Consider the following 21,038-nt stretch of genomic DNA (forward strand, 5'->3'; position numbering starts at 1 on the left):
TAGGAGCGACATTCACGAGAAGACCAAATATGAAGGAAGAAATCCAAGCGAGAATTATCGCCGGTAACCGTTGTATTTTTGCACTAAACAATTTATTAAGAAGCAAAAACATATCTAGAAGGGCTAAGATGAGAATAAATAAGACAGTAATAAGACCTATTGTATTATATGCCAGTGAAACATGGACAATGAACAAATCCGAGCAAGTCTTGCTGCAAGTCTGGGAAAGAAAAGTCCTCAGGAAAATATTTGGAGGTAAATTATGGAATGGTATATGGATAAAAATACCAAATATGGAATTAGAGGAGATGTATGGAGAGCCGAATATCGTAGGGATCATAAAGTCACAAAGACTGAGATGGTTGGGACACATCCAAAGAATGGAAAACACGAAACTGCCAAAAATAATGCTAATGGGAGGAATAGGAGGAAAAAGGAAGAAAGGCAGACCGAAAACCAGGTGGAAGAAGGATGTTGAAAAAGACATAGAAAAACTTAAAATACCAAACTGGAAAAATAAAGCAACAAACAGAAAATAATGGAAAAGAATAGTAACCCAAGCCATGGGCCTTCTAGGCCTGGAGACCTAAATTATATATAAGATTGATTGATAATAAAAAACTTTTGATAGAGTTGAAAGAGCAGACATTTAGAAATCTGCTTTGGAAAATTTGTTCAATTTTTCACATGCCAAAAACCATGTTATATTTTTCGGTGTATTAATTCCTATAATTCTCGACCTCAATAATAAAAATCATTTGGTTGAATCCAACCCTTAGTAATAGTTCCTACTTGCACTTTAACCCTACTCTCAAAGAAATACAGACATACCTTAAAAAATGAAGAATAAACTCGCTCTTGACTGTTGACCTGCATGGCAACGAGAGGCTTTTCACCTCTGATCTTGACATTCGTACCAAATAGACGTGCGTTTTAGGATTCTTTTTCGTCTGTTGACTACCGGTAGTAACAAAGCTCTCTCTCATCAAACTCCGTTCATCGCGAATGGAAACTGTTCGAAAAGCTCTTGCTTAAGAGGCTTAAACCTATTATCGAAGAAAGACGATTCATTCCAAATCATTAATTCTGATTACGAAATCAGCACTCTTCAATTGATTTAAGCCAATGGATCAAGGACGTTATCGAAAGATCACTTAAAGAAAATAAGATTTGCTCAGGATTATTTTTGGATGTAGCACAGGCCTTCGATAAGGTTTGGCACGAAGGACTAGAGCATCAGATAAAAATGTCCAAATTTATCTGGCGAATAATTCAGTAAATAAAAACAGATACAACTAAGTCTCATAATATTTTTAAATATTGGATTATAAATTATTTTGGGAGAGTAACATTTCTAACTGGCTGTGAAAAACAAAAAAGAATGTTGCTCATAAAATACATTCGCACCATGGCGCTACTTAGAACATCATCTTATCGCTATGTGTAAAAATTAACCTGGTATAATATATCATATTCGACTATCTAAAATTTGTACTAATTGCAACATTTGCAAGGAGCATAAGTGTTGATTTGTAACGGACATAAGACGACCTTGTGTCAAACGTGTGTATCCTATCCTCAATCTTTGTATTGCTATATTCTCTTTTCTGCTCAAAGATACTAGGGTTAAGTAGCTGTTTAGATTAGGGTGTATTTTTTTAAGATTTGTGTATTTGGTGATCCAAAGTTCCTGCCACTTGCCTTAGATATTCCTTTTGATTTTTGGTTATTCGTTTTGATTTTATATCTTCTTGGAGCTGTATTTTTTAGATGGGTAAGTTGGAACTAGATGCTTTTTTGTGAGCTATCTCATTTTTTTGGATGCCAATATGAGAAGGCACTTATATTATTGTTATTGAAGTTCCTCGGGAAGTGTGGAGATGGATCAATTCTAGTATTTTTTGCACTAGGTGATGTTGATTAAAAATATTTTCTAACAAATAAATTGCGGATAAGGAATTGATGCAAAGAGCTACACTTTGATGATTGTCAAAAAGGAACTCGAGAGCTTTTGAAATACTAAAGAGTTCTCTTGACAACACGCTACACTCGTTATATATTCGGTATTGTCCTAATGCTGTATTAACTGTAGTGACAGAACAGCTACTTCCATCTACGTTTTGGAATGCATCGATATAAAGCACCTTATCATAGTGGGATGTAATCACAATATCCTTGAAAAGTTTGTCGAAAAATGATATTATTTGTTTGAGTGTTTGAGATAATATTGTGTCTTGCCACAAGCATTGTAGGATCTGTAGGATTGAAAGTATACATCTGGGCGAGTTGCCTTTTATTTCATCGCTCTGATGACGTCAGGTGAGTTTGTTATCGAAAGTTAATCCCAAAAACTTGTAATAATCAATTAACTCCAAATTTACTTCGTTTAGTGTTATTTGGGTATTTCTGCGCTGTTATATCTTCTGCTGAATTTAATTATTTTGGATTTATTGGAAGAGAACTTGAAGCCAGTTTTCTTGGACCACGTAGTAAGGGACTTGACAGAATTTTGTCATAAAGATGAGGTTGCAGCTGTGAATTTTTCTTGGCAGTATACAATAAGGTCGTCTGCTTATAGGAAAAATTCAACGGGAAATTTTATATGATACCAAATATCATTGATGGCTTCTAGAAAGAGAGTAGAACTTAAAGTAGAATCTTGGGGTAATACACCATTTTTAGTGACATAGTTGTCGAATAATACTCCTTTAACTGTGATTCTGAAATTTCTATTATTTAAACAGTTGTTTATACAGCATATTATGTTGCCGTAAGATTATTTTCTACCAGTTTTTTAAAAAACAAACGACTTATATTTTATATCGAAACCACTTTCTATATAAAAAAGTATTGTGATTATATCTTGCTTGGAGGCCATAGCATTTGCTATATCTGTTTGTAGGATCACTAAATTATCAGTAGTGCTTCGATTACGTCCAAAACCTGATTGAGTAGTATTAAGGATATTGTTTTTTAGACACCAGATTAATTACTTGATCATTTTTCCAATAATTTTCAAAGGTATGTGTTAGAAAGATTGGTCTAAACGAGTTTGAAGAGTTGGGAAGGGAGATGCTTTTTTATAGGAAATATAATGGATTTCCTCCATTTAGAAGAAAATTCTTGTCGAGATCAGATTAGGTTGTACAATTGAAACAATGTATTTATAGTTTCTTCATGGAGATATTTGTGGAAAATTGACGGGATGTCATCAGGGCCAAAAACTGAGTTTTTTGTAGTGTATAGGACTAGAGTCAATTCTTGTTAAGAAAATGCAATATATATTTGGAATATCATAAGACTCGGATCTTTTATTTGAAATGAATAAGCTTCAGTTTCTCATTTATTTAGTTGATATTTACTAAATCTGCTCTCCATTTTATTTATTTAGAGCACTTCTTTTTGTTACATTTGTTTATACTAGACTAGTTGTTATAATTTGTACTTTCTAAGCTCATTGTTATAAAACTGTAGTTTCTAAAAACAGTAAATGTCTATCTATCTATCTATCTATACACAATTATTGCAATTTTTAAGCAACGCTTAATATACCTAAAGTAGAAACCCTCAATTCAGAAGAGTGATTTCATAGTTTAAACGGCGAATATCCTCAAATTTAAATGTACACAGCGGCCCTCGAAAACTGCCTGTTTTCTCGATTGCAATTTGCGTTTCCTCATAAGAAATTACAGAATATATAAAGTAGTATATTTATTTGTGCTTCTCTATAGAAAAACTGACCAGGACTTGTCGTACAGTGTAGCCAATTCTTGTTCACAAGTAGTAATTATGGTCATACAAAACCTGTATTCTTCCACGCAGCGATTATTACCGTCATAAAAATACCAAAAAATATTATTTTTTCAATAGTAAAAATTAAGTACAAAATTGTAATTAAATAAATTTTATTTATATGTTTGGTTTCGTTACATATTTAAAATTATAAAATAAACATCGATATTTTAAAACAATATTTTTCAATCGTTTGGCAACTTTGGAATTAGAGACGGAATTCCGACTCACAAAAATCCGTAAAACTAGTTTTTGTCGAGCAAGTGCCCAGCAACAATAGTTCATTTACAGTGGCGTTTCTAAGGGTAGGGCATGTGTTGCATTTTGTGAATATATTTTATGCGATAAGTTTGTGTTATTGATAAAACGTGTTATTGATAATACGAGTGTTATAGTTTGTCGTTTTATAGTAAATTTTTAGTTATATTCTGTGATTATTTGGTTTGAGTTTTATTGGAGTTGGACGAAAAACCGAGTTGTTCCAAGAGAAGACAGCAAAATTCTAATGTTGATTCCAAAAATGAAAAGCCGCAAAAGAGACGGAAAATGTTAACGTCCGAAGAGAAGGTAATGATACGAAACGTTTATGAAGGAATTGTCTGCAGAAAAATGGCATTAAATGTTAGCCAAGCGGTCGACATTTGTAGCAGTTTAACAAAAGTATCCGTTAGCTGTATTTATCGTGTACTTAAAAATACATCGGAAAATAAAAAGCAAGAAAAAGGTAAAACTAGAGGTAGGAAAAGCGTTGTGTTCGATGACGAGACAAGGAATATTATACGTCGAAAAATTTATTCATTTTATTTTCGGAGTGAAATTCCAACACTGAAAAAAAATTCTCAAGAGCTCAAAAACGATGACTCTTTACCCAAGATATCTCATAGGGTCTTAATCAGAACCATGCGCGAAATGAACTTTCGATATGTAAAACGCAACAGAAAAAGTATGCTATTAGAAAAAAATGAAATTATTCTGTGGAGAAGAAATACGAAAAATTCGCAGCACTGGATGCAAAATATATTATTTGGATGAAACCTGGATTAACGAAGGTCATACAGTTGGAAAAGTTTGGCAAGATTTAAATGTCAAAAGTAAACGCGAAGCATTTATAGAAGACTGGTCTACAGGATTAAAATCTCCATCAGGAAAGGGACGGCGTTTAATCATCACCCATATAGGAAGTGATACAGGGTTCTTTGATGATGGTTTGCTTCAATTTGAGTCGAAAAAACAGGTGATTATCATAAAGAAATGACTTCCGAAGTATTTGAGCGCTGGTTTAAGAGAATCTTACCAAATTTGGAATCTGGGTCTGTGGTTGTTATGGACAATGCGCCATATCATAGCCGCAGACTAGAACAATTACCGACGACGGCATGGCGGAAAGGAAGAATTCAAGAATGGCTTACAGAAAAGGGGATTGCATACGAAGAATCAATGCTCAAAATTCAACTACTTGACATTGCACGGTTAAGGAAAAGTGAATATCTTAAATATGTTGTGGATGAAACTGCAAAAGATTATGGTGTCAAAGTTCTACGTCTACCACCTTATCATTGCGAACTTAATCCCATTGAACTTATCTGGGCGCAAGTGAAAGGAAAAGTAGCACGCAATAACAAAACGCTCAAATTAAACGAAGTTAAGGAACTTTTGATTCAAGCAATCCTCCATGTAACTCCAGAGAAATGGGCTAAATGTATAGGCCACATAATTAAAGAAGAGTATCGTATGTGGGAACTTGACACTCATGTCAAAGTTTTACTAGAGCCAATTATAATTACACCAGGTGAAGATAATGACAGCGATAGCAGCACTGCATCTTCAGATTTAGACAGCGAATAATATTTTCTAATAGTTTAGTAGGCATCAGCATAAAAAAACCAAAAACAAAAAAAAACGAGAAGAACATATTAAGTGTGTATAGTGTTTGTGTTTAAATAGAATAGTACAATGTTTTGTTACTTCCAAAGTTATTTTTATTTTGTTTTTATAGAATTTTATTTTATTTTATAGGATTTTATTTTGTTTCGTTTTATACTGTTTAAGTGTTTTGTTTATTTTATTTAATAGGACAATATGGCTCTTAGCGAACACTTATTTAAAAAAAGTGACGCGCCACAAGACATACCTCTCGGGTGATGTGGAAACTGTCTTAAAATTTGTTTTAAAAAAATTTCATTGTGTAACTCTTTAAGGACGGGTCACGTCAAAAGACGTTTTAGCGTAACTTCCGCGACAGCCTGGTGGCATCAGTAAGCTTTCTGCAAAATGACTTGTTTTTTATAGCTTTTTGTTTGTGGCATTCTGTATTTTTAGGAGACTGTATGGAATAAGCCACAAAATATTTATTTATAGGTTTAATTTACTGATTTTTCGATCTCTATATAAAGACATCGTTTTCAAATATACAAGTGATAGTAATATTTATTTTTCTATGGCTTTTTGCTTACCGTTCTGTATATTTAGAAATAATGTTGGGAATAAGTAACAATATATTTAATTGAAATGTTTAATTTACTGACGTTTCAATCTCTATATAAAGAGATCGTTTTTAAATATACAAATGATAGCAATATTTATTTTTCTGTGGCTTATATAGCCACAGAATATATATATATATATATATATATATATATATATTCTATATAAATATATAATAATAAACAAATAAAATAAATATAACTATAATTTATATCTTTGAAAACGGTCTTTGGACATAGAGATGGAAACAGTAAAAACCTGCAGATAAATATATTGTGGCCTATTTTGAACAATAATATTTAAACAATATAATATAATTAACGTTGAAATAAAAGTGAGTGTACGCCACTGGATTTTCATACGTCTTCCCCCCCTTCTACGCCTTCAAACGATGACTCACTCTCCCAAATAGTGAAATTAGAGAAGTCAGCTTTATACTAGTCGCGTATATCGAGAAAATTTTTCCAAAAAAAATCGATAAAGGTATCGATATAAATATAAATCGGTCACACAAAGTTTACTTTAGGGTAAGGAACAATACATTTTGAAAACGGTATTTTCTCTATCAAAATATGATACTCAAATGTCGTTCACGTTTATAGTACCATATTACAAACATAACAATGAAAAATGAAGCTCTATTACAAAATAATTTTAAGCTTCCATCAATTTTTCAATGTCCCAATGTAAATTGTCCAAATAAGCAAACAAACCACAATCGTTGCCAAACAGTATTTCCGAAACAAATGAGAAAAGGAAAGTTTTCATCGAATGTAGGTGAAATAACTTCGGAAAACAGAAAACACAAACAAGAAGTTTTCGCATCAATGGTTGTGTTCTCATCTGTTGATTTTGTTCGGGAACTTCATCTTTGCCACATAAAGGACCTATTAATACTCATTGTTTTGTTGTTGATTCCGATCCGTGTTTTCAAATGTTGGGCATTTCACTTTCTGATATTAAACTGATGAATTTAATTAAAGATGTAATAGATAAAGTTATAGAGTGTAAATTTAGTGTAAGGTAACCATTTGTATTACGTGTTTGTAATTTAATTTAAACTTTTTAAAAATAATCCTTTTAAAGTGACTAACTAGTAACTAATTTATACAATATCACAGCTTTATAGCCATTGTGGTAGCGGAAAAGATAAGACTTAATGAAAATATTTTTGATGCTCTGATTTAAAAATGCAATTTCTTTTCGTCACAACTATATTTTTAAGATAGCTTTTTGGAGACCAGCTCATATTGGCCTTTTATAGAATAAAAAAGTTGTGAAAAAAATTACAGTTGGTGGCAGGTGGCGCCTTCCTCATGCGCCACCTGCCACCACCTGCAATGTTCTTTTGTTTTAACTCTCATCTCACTCAGTTAAGCTCAATCACACGGATGTCATCCTTTTGTTTTTCCTCTTGCTATGCACGTTTGTAAAATGGATAAATTTCTCAGAAGATCGCAGACTTCAATAGCGATGGTGGTGAATAAAACTCGAAAAAAAAATAGTCTTTAGATGACAGTTATTTGAGTCCAGTCCAAATTGTTGGCTATTATAGCCACATCGTCAGTATTCTTCATTTATTGCTTTTCCAGCTGACTCATCTTCCAATGATTCACGAAAAATATAGGCTGAATATAATTTGAATAGCATTGATGAGAGAATTCTTTCCTGTCGTACACCCTCCTGAATATTTCCTGTGACAAAGAGCCTTCGAGTCATTAACACTAAGATGAGATCAAGAATTTATAAAGCCAGTGTAAGATCAATAATGACATATGACTCAGAAATAAGACCTGACACAGCCACAACACAAAGCCTACTAAAAACGGCAGAGATGAGAGTACTGAGAAGAATTACAGGAAATACGCTGAGAGATCAGAAATAGAACAGAAAAAAGCATAAAATAACTACATAAGCAGAATGTAGGAGACCCGTGTCGTCAAAATAGCTAGAGATGGCTTATCCATTCTATTCATATCCTATTACCAATCAAGCAAAAGAAGTATCAAAAGACCGCGCAAAAGATGGGGTGACAACCTTCCATAGAGGTATTAGTCGGCCAATGAACAAGCAGAATTCCTTATAAAGAGCATATCTTGCATATGATGCATATGTTTTAAACATATGCATCATATGCAAGAGGTTTAAAAATGAATATAACAAAAACAAAATATATATGTCGAACTGTCGAATATGTCGAGTAAACACCTTGAAATACAAAATGAAGAAATAGAACTGGTAGACAAATATATATCTGGATCACTAAATTAAGATAAGTAAGGTCAATCAAACAACCGAAGTATCCAAAAGAATAATAGTATCCAAAAGAATAATAAGGATGGGCAGGATACGAAGCTCTTTGGAACGTTTTTAAGAGTGACATCCCAACTAATATGAAAAAAAAAAGTTTTAGACCAATGCGTGCTACCGGTGATGACCTATGGTGCAGAAACATTATCGATTACAAAGAAAAACGCACAAAAACTAAGAGTAGCGCAGAGAAGAATGCAGCGATCAATGATAGGGGCCACTCTGCGAGACAGGATTAGAAACGAAGATCTACGAGCTAAGACTAAAATAATAGACATCATTGAAATAAGCTGTAACTTAAAATAGAAATTGGCTGGACACGTTTCCAGAATAAAGGACGAAAGATGGACTCGCAAACTAGTTGAATGGAGACCAAGAGCCGTTACTTAGCAGAGGAAGACCACCAACACGATGGCAAGAAGATTTACGAAAGACAACAATAAACTGGATACAGCAAGCACAAGATAGAACACTTTGGAGACAAACAATGGAGGCCTATGTCCAGCAGTGGATTGAGAGAGGATGATGATGAATGATAAGGTAAAATAATAGGTGTTTCACTCTAATGAGTGAAATTATGCACTTTATATAAATTATTGTGTTAGTTAAGAGACAATGGGCGAATACATTTTATGTGTTGCTTCTTTGAGTCACTTCTTGTCTCTAGGGGTTTACATTTCGCACTGGTTGCCGAAAAGCCCAGTAAAAACACAATTTGTCCTTATAACTAAAATTAAAACTGCCTACAAAATTACAAAATGTACTTATAGCCAATTTTTCCTTTAATAAAATGTATTTTTATTGCTATTGTGCAGCAAGGGTAGTAAATTAAAACATTTGTAACCAGCCGTATTTTATAGAAAATTCAATTGTCACTATCTTATTTTATTACGACTTTATTCCAAAATTACCTTTTTAATGTTATGGGAAAAGAAATTATTAAATATTTTAATTTTTTTATTAATATTCGCGATCTATTTGAGAGGGTGGATAAGTGTATTTATTATTACTAAAGTTATTTTTTGCCAAAAACAGAATGCCAACTGTCACATTCAAATGTAGTCGTTTTTTACAGATCCGCCCTGGTCTATAAATTATTATAAAATAAAATTTTAGTCATCGGTTATTTTTTCTAAGAATTTACTTATACCAGCAACATAATCAGACTTGAAAAGCAAAAATTTAACTTTATTATTTCATCCTATATTTATTATTTTATATAGTTTCATAAGCAACATTCAAGCCTAATATAATCAGTGTCTGAGCTTCTCGTAGAATGCCTTTGAAAAATTTACAAAGCTGCTACATAATGCTGATGGTTGCTGTTATATATAAAATATGTCGGTGTAAAGTGCACTCGTCTACGTTACTAAAGAATCGACACATAAAACGAAATGAAATAAAGTAACGAATTTAATATCTGGCTATGTGCCAAGATTCCATTTCGTAAAAGAACGGGACGCCTCGTAGTATCTTCTGCATTTTCTTATATTTTTAAAAGAGGCGAATGTGGGTAAACGAATCATTTGATGAAGTTTATTCATAATATTTGCATATTTAATAAGAAAGTTTAAAAATGGGGTATTTCATAGACAGTAACTTATTTTTAAAACTTTGTGAAAGAAATACCGGAAATAGAAGTAGGAAAATAACTGGACGAGATAAAACTGATGATAAACGATTCAAACAGATTGAAAACGTGAATAAGAGAGATAACACAAAATCATAATCTAATTGTTGCAAAGATATTAGAAGAATATTAGAAGAAAAATAACATATATGAGTAAATACTTTTAAAATAACAAGTACATTTTAGGTATTAGATATACTGTAACGACGTTTTTTAAGGTCCATCCCTACTTATTTGCTAGTAAGCACTTTTCCCTTCTTATAACCCATCCTTTTAAAACCGCCTTAATCACTTCTCTCTCAAAATGGAAATTAGACCAGGCAAATTGGACAGTCTTCTTAGACCAAGTAGTCCAAAAACTCCCATATCTCTCTGATCCTAGTACCTTTAATATATCTTCAAGATCTACAATCCTCTAAGGTACTAGTGGAAGCATATACAAATATATATACAAAGCAGTCGGAAAAATTAAAACTCTAATAACTCACACGCCAGTACCGTGGTGAAATAAAAAATGTGACGAAGCCATGAAAAAATACAAGCGAGCTTTTAACAAATTCAGACGATACCCTACTACAAAGATAGAATATAAAAAAACTAAGAGCTGAATCTAGATATCAGATTAAGCAAAACAAAAAACAAAACTGTAAATCTTTCGTGACATCCATTAACAACTCTACTCCCCTGTCTGCATTATGGGTAAAAATTTGTCAACTATCTGGAAAACCTCAAAACGCCCAAATTAGTTTATTAAAACATAATGATCAATTAATTACCTCATCAGAAGAAATCACAGAAACTTTTGCAGACCTTTACGAAAAAAATTCCATCACTAACAACTACTCTCCAAATTTTCTTCAATTTAAATTTAGAAATGAAAAGAAGCAGACAGTGACGACAGAGAACACAGATGACTACATTAACTCTCCAATTTCACTAGAAGAACTGCACTATGCATTGTTTGGCATAAAAAACATTAAAAAACAATAATTTTTCTCCAAAAAGTAAGCACAAACGCTTGAACATACCTTCTTAATCTTTTGAACCAAACGTGGATACAGCACTACTTTCCAAAGTCTTGGTAAGAATCATATATTATCCCAATCCCTAAACCTCAAAAACCGAAAATAGATCCCTAATCCTATACAGTAATATCCCTAACCCCGTCAACCTGTAAGCTATTCGAAAAGGTTATAAAAGGTCGCCTTTTCTGGAAGATAAAAAATTACTTATCCCGAAGCAGAACGGCTTTCGTAAAAATAGGTTAATGACGAATAACCTAGTTGATCTTGAATTCGAAGTTAACGAAGGACCCATTAACAAACATCACTGTCTAGCTATTTTTTACGATATATTTTTGCACATAGGATATGGTATAATAAAAAAGCTTCACTCCTGGGGTATAAATGGACAATTCCTAAAATTAATTCAAAGTTTTCTTCAACTAAAGACATTTAAGGTACGTACAAATGGAACATTATTATCAACTTAAATCCAGGAAAACGAAGTCCCCCAAGTGTAACTTTATTTCTTGTTGCAATTAACGATATCTTGGAACAATTACAATAACCAGTTAAAGGAAGACTGTACGCCCACGATATGATTCTCTTAGTAAGAAGAACGAATCTAGAATCCACCCAAAGAATCCTTCAGAGCGCATAAAATAATCTCCATAAATGATCTGACAAAACAGAACTCACCTTCTCTAACAAAAAAACTAAATGCTTGATCTGTTCAAAAAAGCAAAAAGAGAATAATCTAATTTTAACATTGAGAGGTAAGAATCTGATCTTTGTAAAAGAAATAAAATTTTTCGGTCTTACATTTGACAAAACATTGGTTTGGAAAAGTCAAATTAAAATTCTCAAAGGTGCTTGCGAGCAAAGCATTAATATTTAAAGACACTGTCGAACATCAACTGAGGCAGCGATACGGCAACTCTTCTACAAATCTTTTTATCCTTAGTTCGATCAAAAATTGATTATGGCTTAGTGGTATATAACTCTGTATATAGCCATGAAACCTGTTCTTAAAGAACTAAATGTAATTTAAAATACGACACTGCTAGTCCCTTTGGGTGCCTTTCGAACCCCGCAAAACTATTTGCTTTTGATAAATACATAAATAAGAATTGTTTTTCGACTTGCTTGGGTGAATAATGATAAAATTTTGTTAAATTTGATTGGTCACCTATTCATCCCCCAAGCAAGGTCTCTCATTTTGGTTTCACCATTTTCTGAAGCAAGGTGTGTTTTTCTTCATTTTAGTCAACCTCCGGGATACATTTCTCAGGTGCGGGTCAAATTCTATTAACATCCAGAAGACCAACCGGCCTGAGAATGGCACTATCATTCCGATAGGAGAGTTGACTCCGGAGCAAGAAAATTCACAGCTAACAACATGGCTTGCTAACAACCACAACAGAAAAGACCAGGATAAAACCTAGGATTTGGTGACAAACATTTTTCTTTACTATAATGTAACACTGTAGCAAGAAGTCGAATAATTTTTATTTAAATTCAATATCATATTTAAACATATATTTTTCTGTCATTTTTTTTAATATTTTAATAAACATGTGTTAATTTAACTGTGTAATGTTTCTTCTTTTTACTTGTTTGCGTGTGTTGCTCCAGAGTAGGCTATATTCACGTCCTGAGTGAGCTAGCCAGGGAGTGTTTCGTATAACGTCTAATGTAGCAATTTTGCAATTGATACATTAGGGGTTATGACGTTAAAAATTGGTCCCAACGGGAAACGATTTGTCGCTCCAACGTTGTTAGTGATGTTAGTCGGGTTGTAGCAGCAAACTAAGGTTTGCGGTTACAAGTTGACAACAGCAGCTCAACGTTGAGATATTACAAATTGAGCCTCGAAGGGTTACAAATTGGTACCCAATGAATATTCGTTGGCACGTCATAGATTGACGTCCAATGAATGTTCGTTGGAACGTTACAAAATAAAAAAATAAAAAAAATATTTAAGGTGAAAGATGTTCTTCTCTTTCTTGTTGTAAGTTAATTTGTTTACTTCTTTCTTTTTACCATTATGTTTGTTTGTGCTTTGATAATGCTCTTAAAGGATACTGCTTTCTTCCTATCATAAGGTACATTTGAAACTTTTGTGCCTACAAATTCTGAGATAACATCCTCTTCTCAAAAATTTTTAGTGGATAAAAAAATAATTATAAAATCAACTTGATTAATTTTTTAATGAATATATATCCTCGTACGTAAAGCATATTAGTATGGACCCCTCCAGAAGGTTCAAAACGAATATGAAATGAATTAAACGAAACACCTACCTAAACATCGACTAAGGCTTACATTTTGTATAAAAAATAATGTAAAAAACCTGTAAAATCCCAATTTTCTCTCCAACCCTACACGAAGCATCGCAATAATTACCCGAACCTTTGAATTATTTACCCATTTCCCAGAATCGCTGGATTGTATTTAAGCGATACAATGAGTTGTCTGTCAGGAGGCAAAATTATTTCGCTTAAACATTTATGAATGGGAACAGGAAAGTTCAGATAATAAGAGAGAGAAGTTAATAATTGAATTTAGAAAAATCAAAAGCTGCTCGAAAAGTTCATTACGGAACATTAACATTTTCAACACCTAAAATATTGTGGAAAATGTGCTAACGAATCACTGATTTATATGTTTAAACGAGTAAATTAAAATGAAGATATATTTTTAATTGAAAAATCAAATAAACGTGTAATGTAATTTTATTTAATTTTACTTAATTTGATTTAATTTTACTTAATTTTATTTAATTATTATTTTATTTTATTTTGTTTTGGTGAAACGTTAAAGTTTGTTGAAAGTCATGTCATTTTTATAATAAATGTATATGTAAATATATGTATATATTACCTCACAATTACGGTAACATATTTTTAGCAATTTGGCGAAAAAATTATTACTGAAAAGTAGTGAAATTCCGAATAAGGATATTTAAATCATCAATTTGTAGAATAAATTAGCAATAAATTAACTGTACCGTTTCAAAAAAAAAAAATAATTGAAATATCAGATGTTTGTAGTTCAGATTTCTTTCCAAGGTGGCGTAGTTACCCTATCGGACAAACTATTCTACTACTATTCTACTTCGCTCCGATAAGCAGTATTTTATCTGATATATTCTTTATATGAACACTACGTCCTATAATACTGGATACTATGTTGACAAAATAGCTGTGAAAATTAAAGCTTTATTTACCGAAGGCAGAAACTTGAACTCTACAAAACGATAATATGCCCAGTTCTAACATATGGTTCAGAGACCTGGACTGTAACAAAAAGTATTGAAAATATGTTGGGATGTTTCGAAAGAAAACTACTAAGGCGAATCTATGAAGTTGTGAATGACAATGGAGCAGCGTCGAGAAGACAAAACAACTTTGAACTTCAAACTATAATATACCAGGAGCCAGATATCGTAAAACATATTAAGATAGGACGTCTAAGGTAGATAGTACATGTAAACTGGATGGAACAGAATGATCCAGCTAGGAAAATGTTCCTTGATAGATCCATTGGTCATAGAAGAAGAGGAAGACCCCGAACAAGGTTCCTTCGATAACAACGGTGAATACATGAGAAATATGGGAATACGAGCTTGGCCGAGGAAGACTTTTTGATCCTTTGATGTCTGCTCTTCCTATCATTACAAAGCAGAATTAGCCAAGCGTTGGATTGTTCACCCATAGACACGGAACGTGAGTTGCGTTTGGACCGTAGTGAGACAGGTTAGTTTTACCCTACTGATGACTGGTCGTTACGATAGTAATCCTGCTCAGTACGAAAGGAACCGCAGGTTCGGACATTTGGTTGACGTACTTACTCAAACGGGTAATGGTGCGAAGCTATCATCCGTGGGATTATGCCTGAACGCCTCTAAGACCGTATCCTTTCTAGTCGATATCTCTTAGAGTTCCGACAGTTAAAAAGGCTCAAAACAATGTGACTCTACTAGGCACTCGTAGTTCGTTACGATTGTCACACAAGCCCTTATTTTCGTTGAGATTATCGGTTTACGGCGGGATCGATCCTTGCCAGTAGACCAGATCTTTAGACGGACAAACATGAGTTTTATAATTTTTTAGATGTTGGAACTCGGAATTGTCTGTAGACGACTTACGTACCTGGCAGGTTGTTGTACATGGTAGAACAGTTTCCACGCTGTGGTCTATTTTGACTCAGCCCTTAACTTGGGGATTCCTCTTGCCGGTTAGACGAGACCCCTGATATTAAAATCGCGAAATGAAAAGGGACGACTGGAGAGAAGTTCTTGAGGAAGCCAGAACCCACGATTACGACGCCAATCTGGTATGTTTGAAAGTTCCTTAAATATTTTCCATGGAAGACTTTTTACTTATAACAATTTTCAAACAAATTATAAAATATTTCTTTGTTGCTTTAAAATCTCTTTTCGCTTTCTTTGATAAATTGGGATATTTTAAGATGAAAGTTATTCTTATGATTTTTTCCTAATAAGCTTAAGAATAAACAATTAAAAATGCGGATATTTTGAAGTGTCCTTTATGAAGCATTTATGTGTGTACACCAAAGAGCTTTTAAATTTTTATACATTTTTCATAAATTTTGGATCAGTCTTTACCAAAAGCACGCTGTGAGCATTAAAATTTGTTTCATAATTCTACATTTATATAAATGAATATATCTATGTGAATTGGGCGAAAAATACACAACTGAAATATGTTTAACTTACCAACCACCTGAAGGTATCCTTGTCTGGATCTCATCGGGTCAGTATTAACTTGACACATGTACCATCCTCTATCTACTTCTTGTACATTTTTGATATGCAAATACCATGATTTGTGGTCGTTGTACGATAGAGATATGCGAGGGTTCTGTGTGATAACGTTGTGATGTATAGAGAGAATTGTTTGGGTATCTACTCTAACCCATGCAACCTGCAACAAAATGAGAAATTAATAGTCATAACTTGATTATACTACAACTAAAATTTTACAAGTGGTAATAAATCAAAAAATTAATAATAAGTTTAGCAGATGAACTCTCAGGGAGTTTGTAGTGAAAGATCGTGTACACATGCAATATGCGTTATAAAGCAAATTACTGAGAAATTATTAAAGTATAGTAGACCAGCATTTCTGTGTCTGATTGGCCTAAAGAAAGCGTTTGACAGAGTAAGACTCAAAGATGTTATCCATCTTCTGTATAATAGAGAAGTTCCCCTAAACATTATAAAAATTATCAAAAACATCTACCCAAAACAACAAAATGAAAGTCAGAATAGATAGACAACTTACAGAACCTATAGAAATAGGCAGCGCAATAAGACAAGGAGATTTATTGAGCCTCATGCTCTTCAATTTGATCATGGATGAAATCGTCCAAAAACGTTAACAAAAAAGGAAAAGGATACAAAATGGGAAACAAAGAATTAAAAATACTCTGTTACGCAGACGACGCAGTATTGAGAGCCCAAGATGAAGATAGTTTACAAAGACTGGTCCACAGATTTAAAATAAGAGCAGAATAACTTATATGAAAATCTCATCTTAGAAAACTAAAACAATATTAGTCAGCAAAGAACCAACCAGATGTAAAAAAGAAATTGATGACATCAGTATTGAACAAGTAATGGAAATAAAATACCTGGGAATTACACTGTCCAGCTATGGAGACCAGGACAAAGAATGGAGAGATCACGTACAAAAATCAAATAGACTGGCAGGATGCCTGAATAACACTACATGGCGAAATAGACACATTAACACTAAGATGAAATCAAGAATTTATAAAGCCAGTGTAAGACTAATAATGACATATGCCTCAGAAACAAAACCCGTTACAGCCACAACGCAAAGGCTACTGTAAACGGTAGAGATAAGAGTACTGAGAAGAATTACAAGAAATACGCTGAAAGATCAAAGCGAAATGAAGACGTTAGAAGAAAATGTAACGTACAGTATATAAATAACTAAACACAAAATGAAAAAAAAAAAAATTGAATAACCACATAAGCAAAATGGAGGAGACACCTGTCGTCAAAATAGCAAGAGATAAGTCACCAATCAGCAAAAGAAATATCGGAAGACCACGCAAAAGATGGAGTAACAACCTTCCATAGAGGTATTAATCCGCCAATTAAAAAGCAGAAATTGCTTATAAATAGGAAGAAGAACAAAAAGAACTTGATTATAACATATGTTTTTATCAACAACGACAGATTTAGGAACCAATTTAGAAATTGCATCTTCTATTGTTGAAGCGAAAAACAAGTGAAAAAAGATCAGCCACCGAAGTGGAAACCGGAGTCTAGAAAAAATGGATAAATCTGTACTATCATGTAAACCCATACATAAACGTTTATGAAAACTCATCATGAAAATATATATTGTTCTAAAGCTATTTTCTTGTGACATTTTAAAGTAGATACTATTTAAATGGGAATAAACCACAATTAAGGGGTAAAATACTTTTGTTTGACATTTCAATTTCCACTTCAGAAATCGTTTTCAAAATACAAACAATAATAAATCAATACGTCGTAAAATAATAACAACAGACGCTATCGAAAAATAGACGTTAAAATGGAATTGGGCAGGACACGTCGCCAGAATATCAGACAACCGATGGACAAAGCGTATTTTAGAGTAAAGACCAAGGCAAGAAGCAATACACAGCAGAGAACGCCGATCAACTAGATGAACTGACGACCTGTAGCAATAACTGGATGCAAGACGCACAAGACAGAGACAGATGGAAAAGCTGAGGGAGGCCTATGCCCAGCAGTGGACATATACAGGTTAATAATGATGATGATAATGAAACGTCCTCACTGTATATACTTTCTTGATATGTACTGTAATGACTTACGGAGCAGGTAATTGGGTATTTAACACACGAAACACGTCCATGGAACCAATGAAATGCAGTTCATGAGAAGAAGGTGACCATATTAAAAAAAAGGAGATAAAAAGAAGAATGGCAGTAGAACAAGATATACTAAGCTACATTGAAAAAAAAAAAAAGTTTAATTTGATATGAACACGTAAGAAGAGCAGATCGTATAAGATGGATATCGAAGATTTCGGGTTGGAGGTCAACAGGAAAAAAAAATGGGACATAACTAAAAGGGAGGTGCGACAAGGATGTGTCTTGTCGCCACTTGTGTGTAACGCATACTCTAAAGAAATACAGTAAAACCTCCCTTAACCGAAACCTTTTTAACCGAAACGGCTGACAGTTTCAATAATTTCGCCAATAAAAAGTAAATTTTTATAAAAAAATAACAAAACGTAAACAACTAAATTAATTTCACTCACTGATGATGCCTATGTGTGTTGGGAAATCAAAAAAACTAAGAGTTTTAAAAGATATTTCCGAAAAAGAACTTCCAGCTTTTTGTAGAAGCCAAAAAAGCTCATGGATGTTGATCACTTTATTTTCAGAATGGTTTGAAAATAAATTCGTCCCAAGTGAAAAATCCTTTTTAAAATCAAAAAACCTTTCCATCAAAGCATTGCTGCTTATTGACAATGCGTCAACTCATCCTCAAAATCTACAAAATGGTGACAATTATCAGATTTTTGCCACCGAATGTCACGAGCTTAATTCAGCCGTTAGACCAGGGAGTAATAGAGAAATTCAAGAGACATTATAGAGGACCATTTTTAAGACATCTATTATAACAGGAGATGAATGAATCCAAAAGTATTCCCTCAATTCTCAAATCTTTAACAATGAAACATGTTGTTTATTGGTGTCATGAGTCGTGGGCCAAGGTCAAATCTTCAACTTTGAAAAAATGCTGGAACAAACTTTTTGATGGGATTTTGATTGACGATCCTGAAGAAGAAAATGGTAAAGAAACGACAGAAGAAATTATACATTTAATAAAAAATTTGCCGGGATGTGACGAAATTAACCAAGAAGAGATACATACGTGAGTGGTTAGCAGCCGATGACTCAAAAAGTGAATTCACCGACCAGGACATCATTGATATGGTTCATCATCCAGACAACCTGAGCGTATCAGACGACGAAGACGACGGACGAACCCAACAGACAACAGGCAGCACGAGACCGCCGACGATTTTTTCAATGCCTTAGAGGTAAGAATTTTATACAGTAGGCCTAATTAGTTAGGGACACGACTAGGTTCTTAATTTTTGTTGTCATTGTATAAAGTTTTGTCAAATGAGTCAAACCATGACGTTCTGCAAATGAACGATGGAGATATAGCTGCAAAACATCGTTGTCAAATGAAAACGCAAAAGAAAATAGAAGATTTCTTAAAAAAAGCTTGTTAAACTCATTTTCCTTAATTTTATTACTTTATTCTGTATTTACTTATTAGAAAACATTACGAAATCACCTCATAGTATTTTTAAATACCAATACTTTGACCAAGAATACTATGAAAAACAATGTTATTTTTAAACGCCCCCCCCCAATTATTTCGGTTAACGGAGGTTTTACTGTAATAAATAAGATAAAAGTATAAACTTTATAAACACTTAAATAATTTTAGAAATCATTATATTTTTTTATCGCTGGTCATTACATGACAGATTATAAGTCAAGGGCTTATTAAATAATTCGCATTATTCTCTACGGTGTTATTCACGTCCATAATATATTAATGCATCACTAAATAATATAATAGTGCATCACTAAATCCTTAATAAATTAGTAAAAGTTTTGCGGCAGTTATGACATTAATTTGACGTGTAATCAAGGTTTCGATGTAAAGCCTTCCATACGAATTTACGCTTATATGGTTCAAATGCATAATTATAAACTATTGAATTCGATGATTAATATTCCAGTGCCGTATTTAATCACAATATTGAGTTATAGATACAACTTTTAATTGGAAAAGCAGAGAAATTTAAATAGTTTGGTGTTACACATACAGAAAATTAGGAGTTACCTATTAAATACATATTCGACATCTTTGTATCCACTGTAAATATATAGAGTCTATATTATTTTCAACAAATTACATTTTAATAACGGTTTTTTTAAAATGTCCACACATTTTTTATAGCACCTAAGCTATCTATATCAAAACTACAAATGACGTCTCCAATCCCCCTAAAATTATCGGTTATGTAATTTACTTAATATAACCATGTTTCCTATCTAGTTATGACAGGTTCGGGAGGTAAAAGTACATCAGGTAAACGATCTTTGTAAGCTAGCAGAGGAGCTTTTAAATATATTTTTTTATATATAATATATTTGATATAAGGGTATTGACCATTGGAAACTCTCTCCTTATAGTTTCTGCTACTCTATTTAAAGCATGTGCTTAATAGGTAACGTGTATCAAATTTGGAAAAATTATTTTTAAATGCTGTTTAGCCTTTGTCATACAGTGTGTAAAAGCCAAATGGAATAAATTCATTATTTAGGTTACTGTACATATTTATAAAAAATCCCGAAACACGTCAAATTTAAATTAGAACTTGACATTCTTTAACGTGAAAATGCAACCCCTACCTTCAACCCCCTTAGAATGACAGGTACAACCCCCAATTTTTAAAATAGGAAGTATAGGTTTGTGATATATCGTTTGAAAGGTCTTTTCATTCTTCATTCAAAAATGTTGTCGCTTTCAAGTTTATTAAGATTAATTAAGATAAAATAAATTAAAATCATGTGGTTACCGAAATTCGCTAAAATATACTCAAAACTTATTTCCCGTTTAGGTCTGGATAATGAGAAAGTGAACAAAAATCATAGCAATGTAGTTTTCAGATGGTAACCATTAAAAAACTTTAAAGAATTTCCGTGGCAACGTTATTTTA

At 32.9% G+C, this 21,038-nt stretch overlaps 1 protein-coding gene across 2 annotated transcripts in view; it reads right to left on the reverse strand.

Moving 5' to 3' along the window:
* The window catches only part of LOC140435294 (neurotrimin-like), a 635,066-nt gene that overhangs the window by 125,168 nt on the left and 488,860 nt on the right, over positions 1–21,038 (reverse strand). For both annotated transcript variants that reach the window (XM_072524122.1, XM_072524121.1), the window contains exon 4: positions 15,959–16,166. In XM_072524122.1, coding sequence (XP_072380223.1) covers positions 15,959–16,166 — 208 coding nt within the window. The remainder of the gene's footprint in view (positions 1–15,958; positions 16,167–21,038) is intronic.

This window comes from Diabrotica undecimpunctata, chromosome 2, assembly GCF_040954645.1.
Source record: "Diabrotica undecimpunctata isolate CICGRU chromosome 2, icDiaUnde3, whole genome shotgun sequence".
Taxonomy (NCBI): Eukaryota; Metazoa; Arthropoda; class Insecta; order Coleoptera; family Chrysomelidae; genus Diabrotica; species Diabrotica undecimpunctata.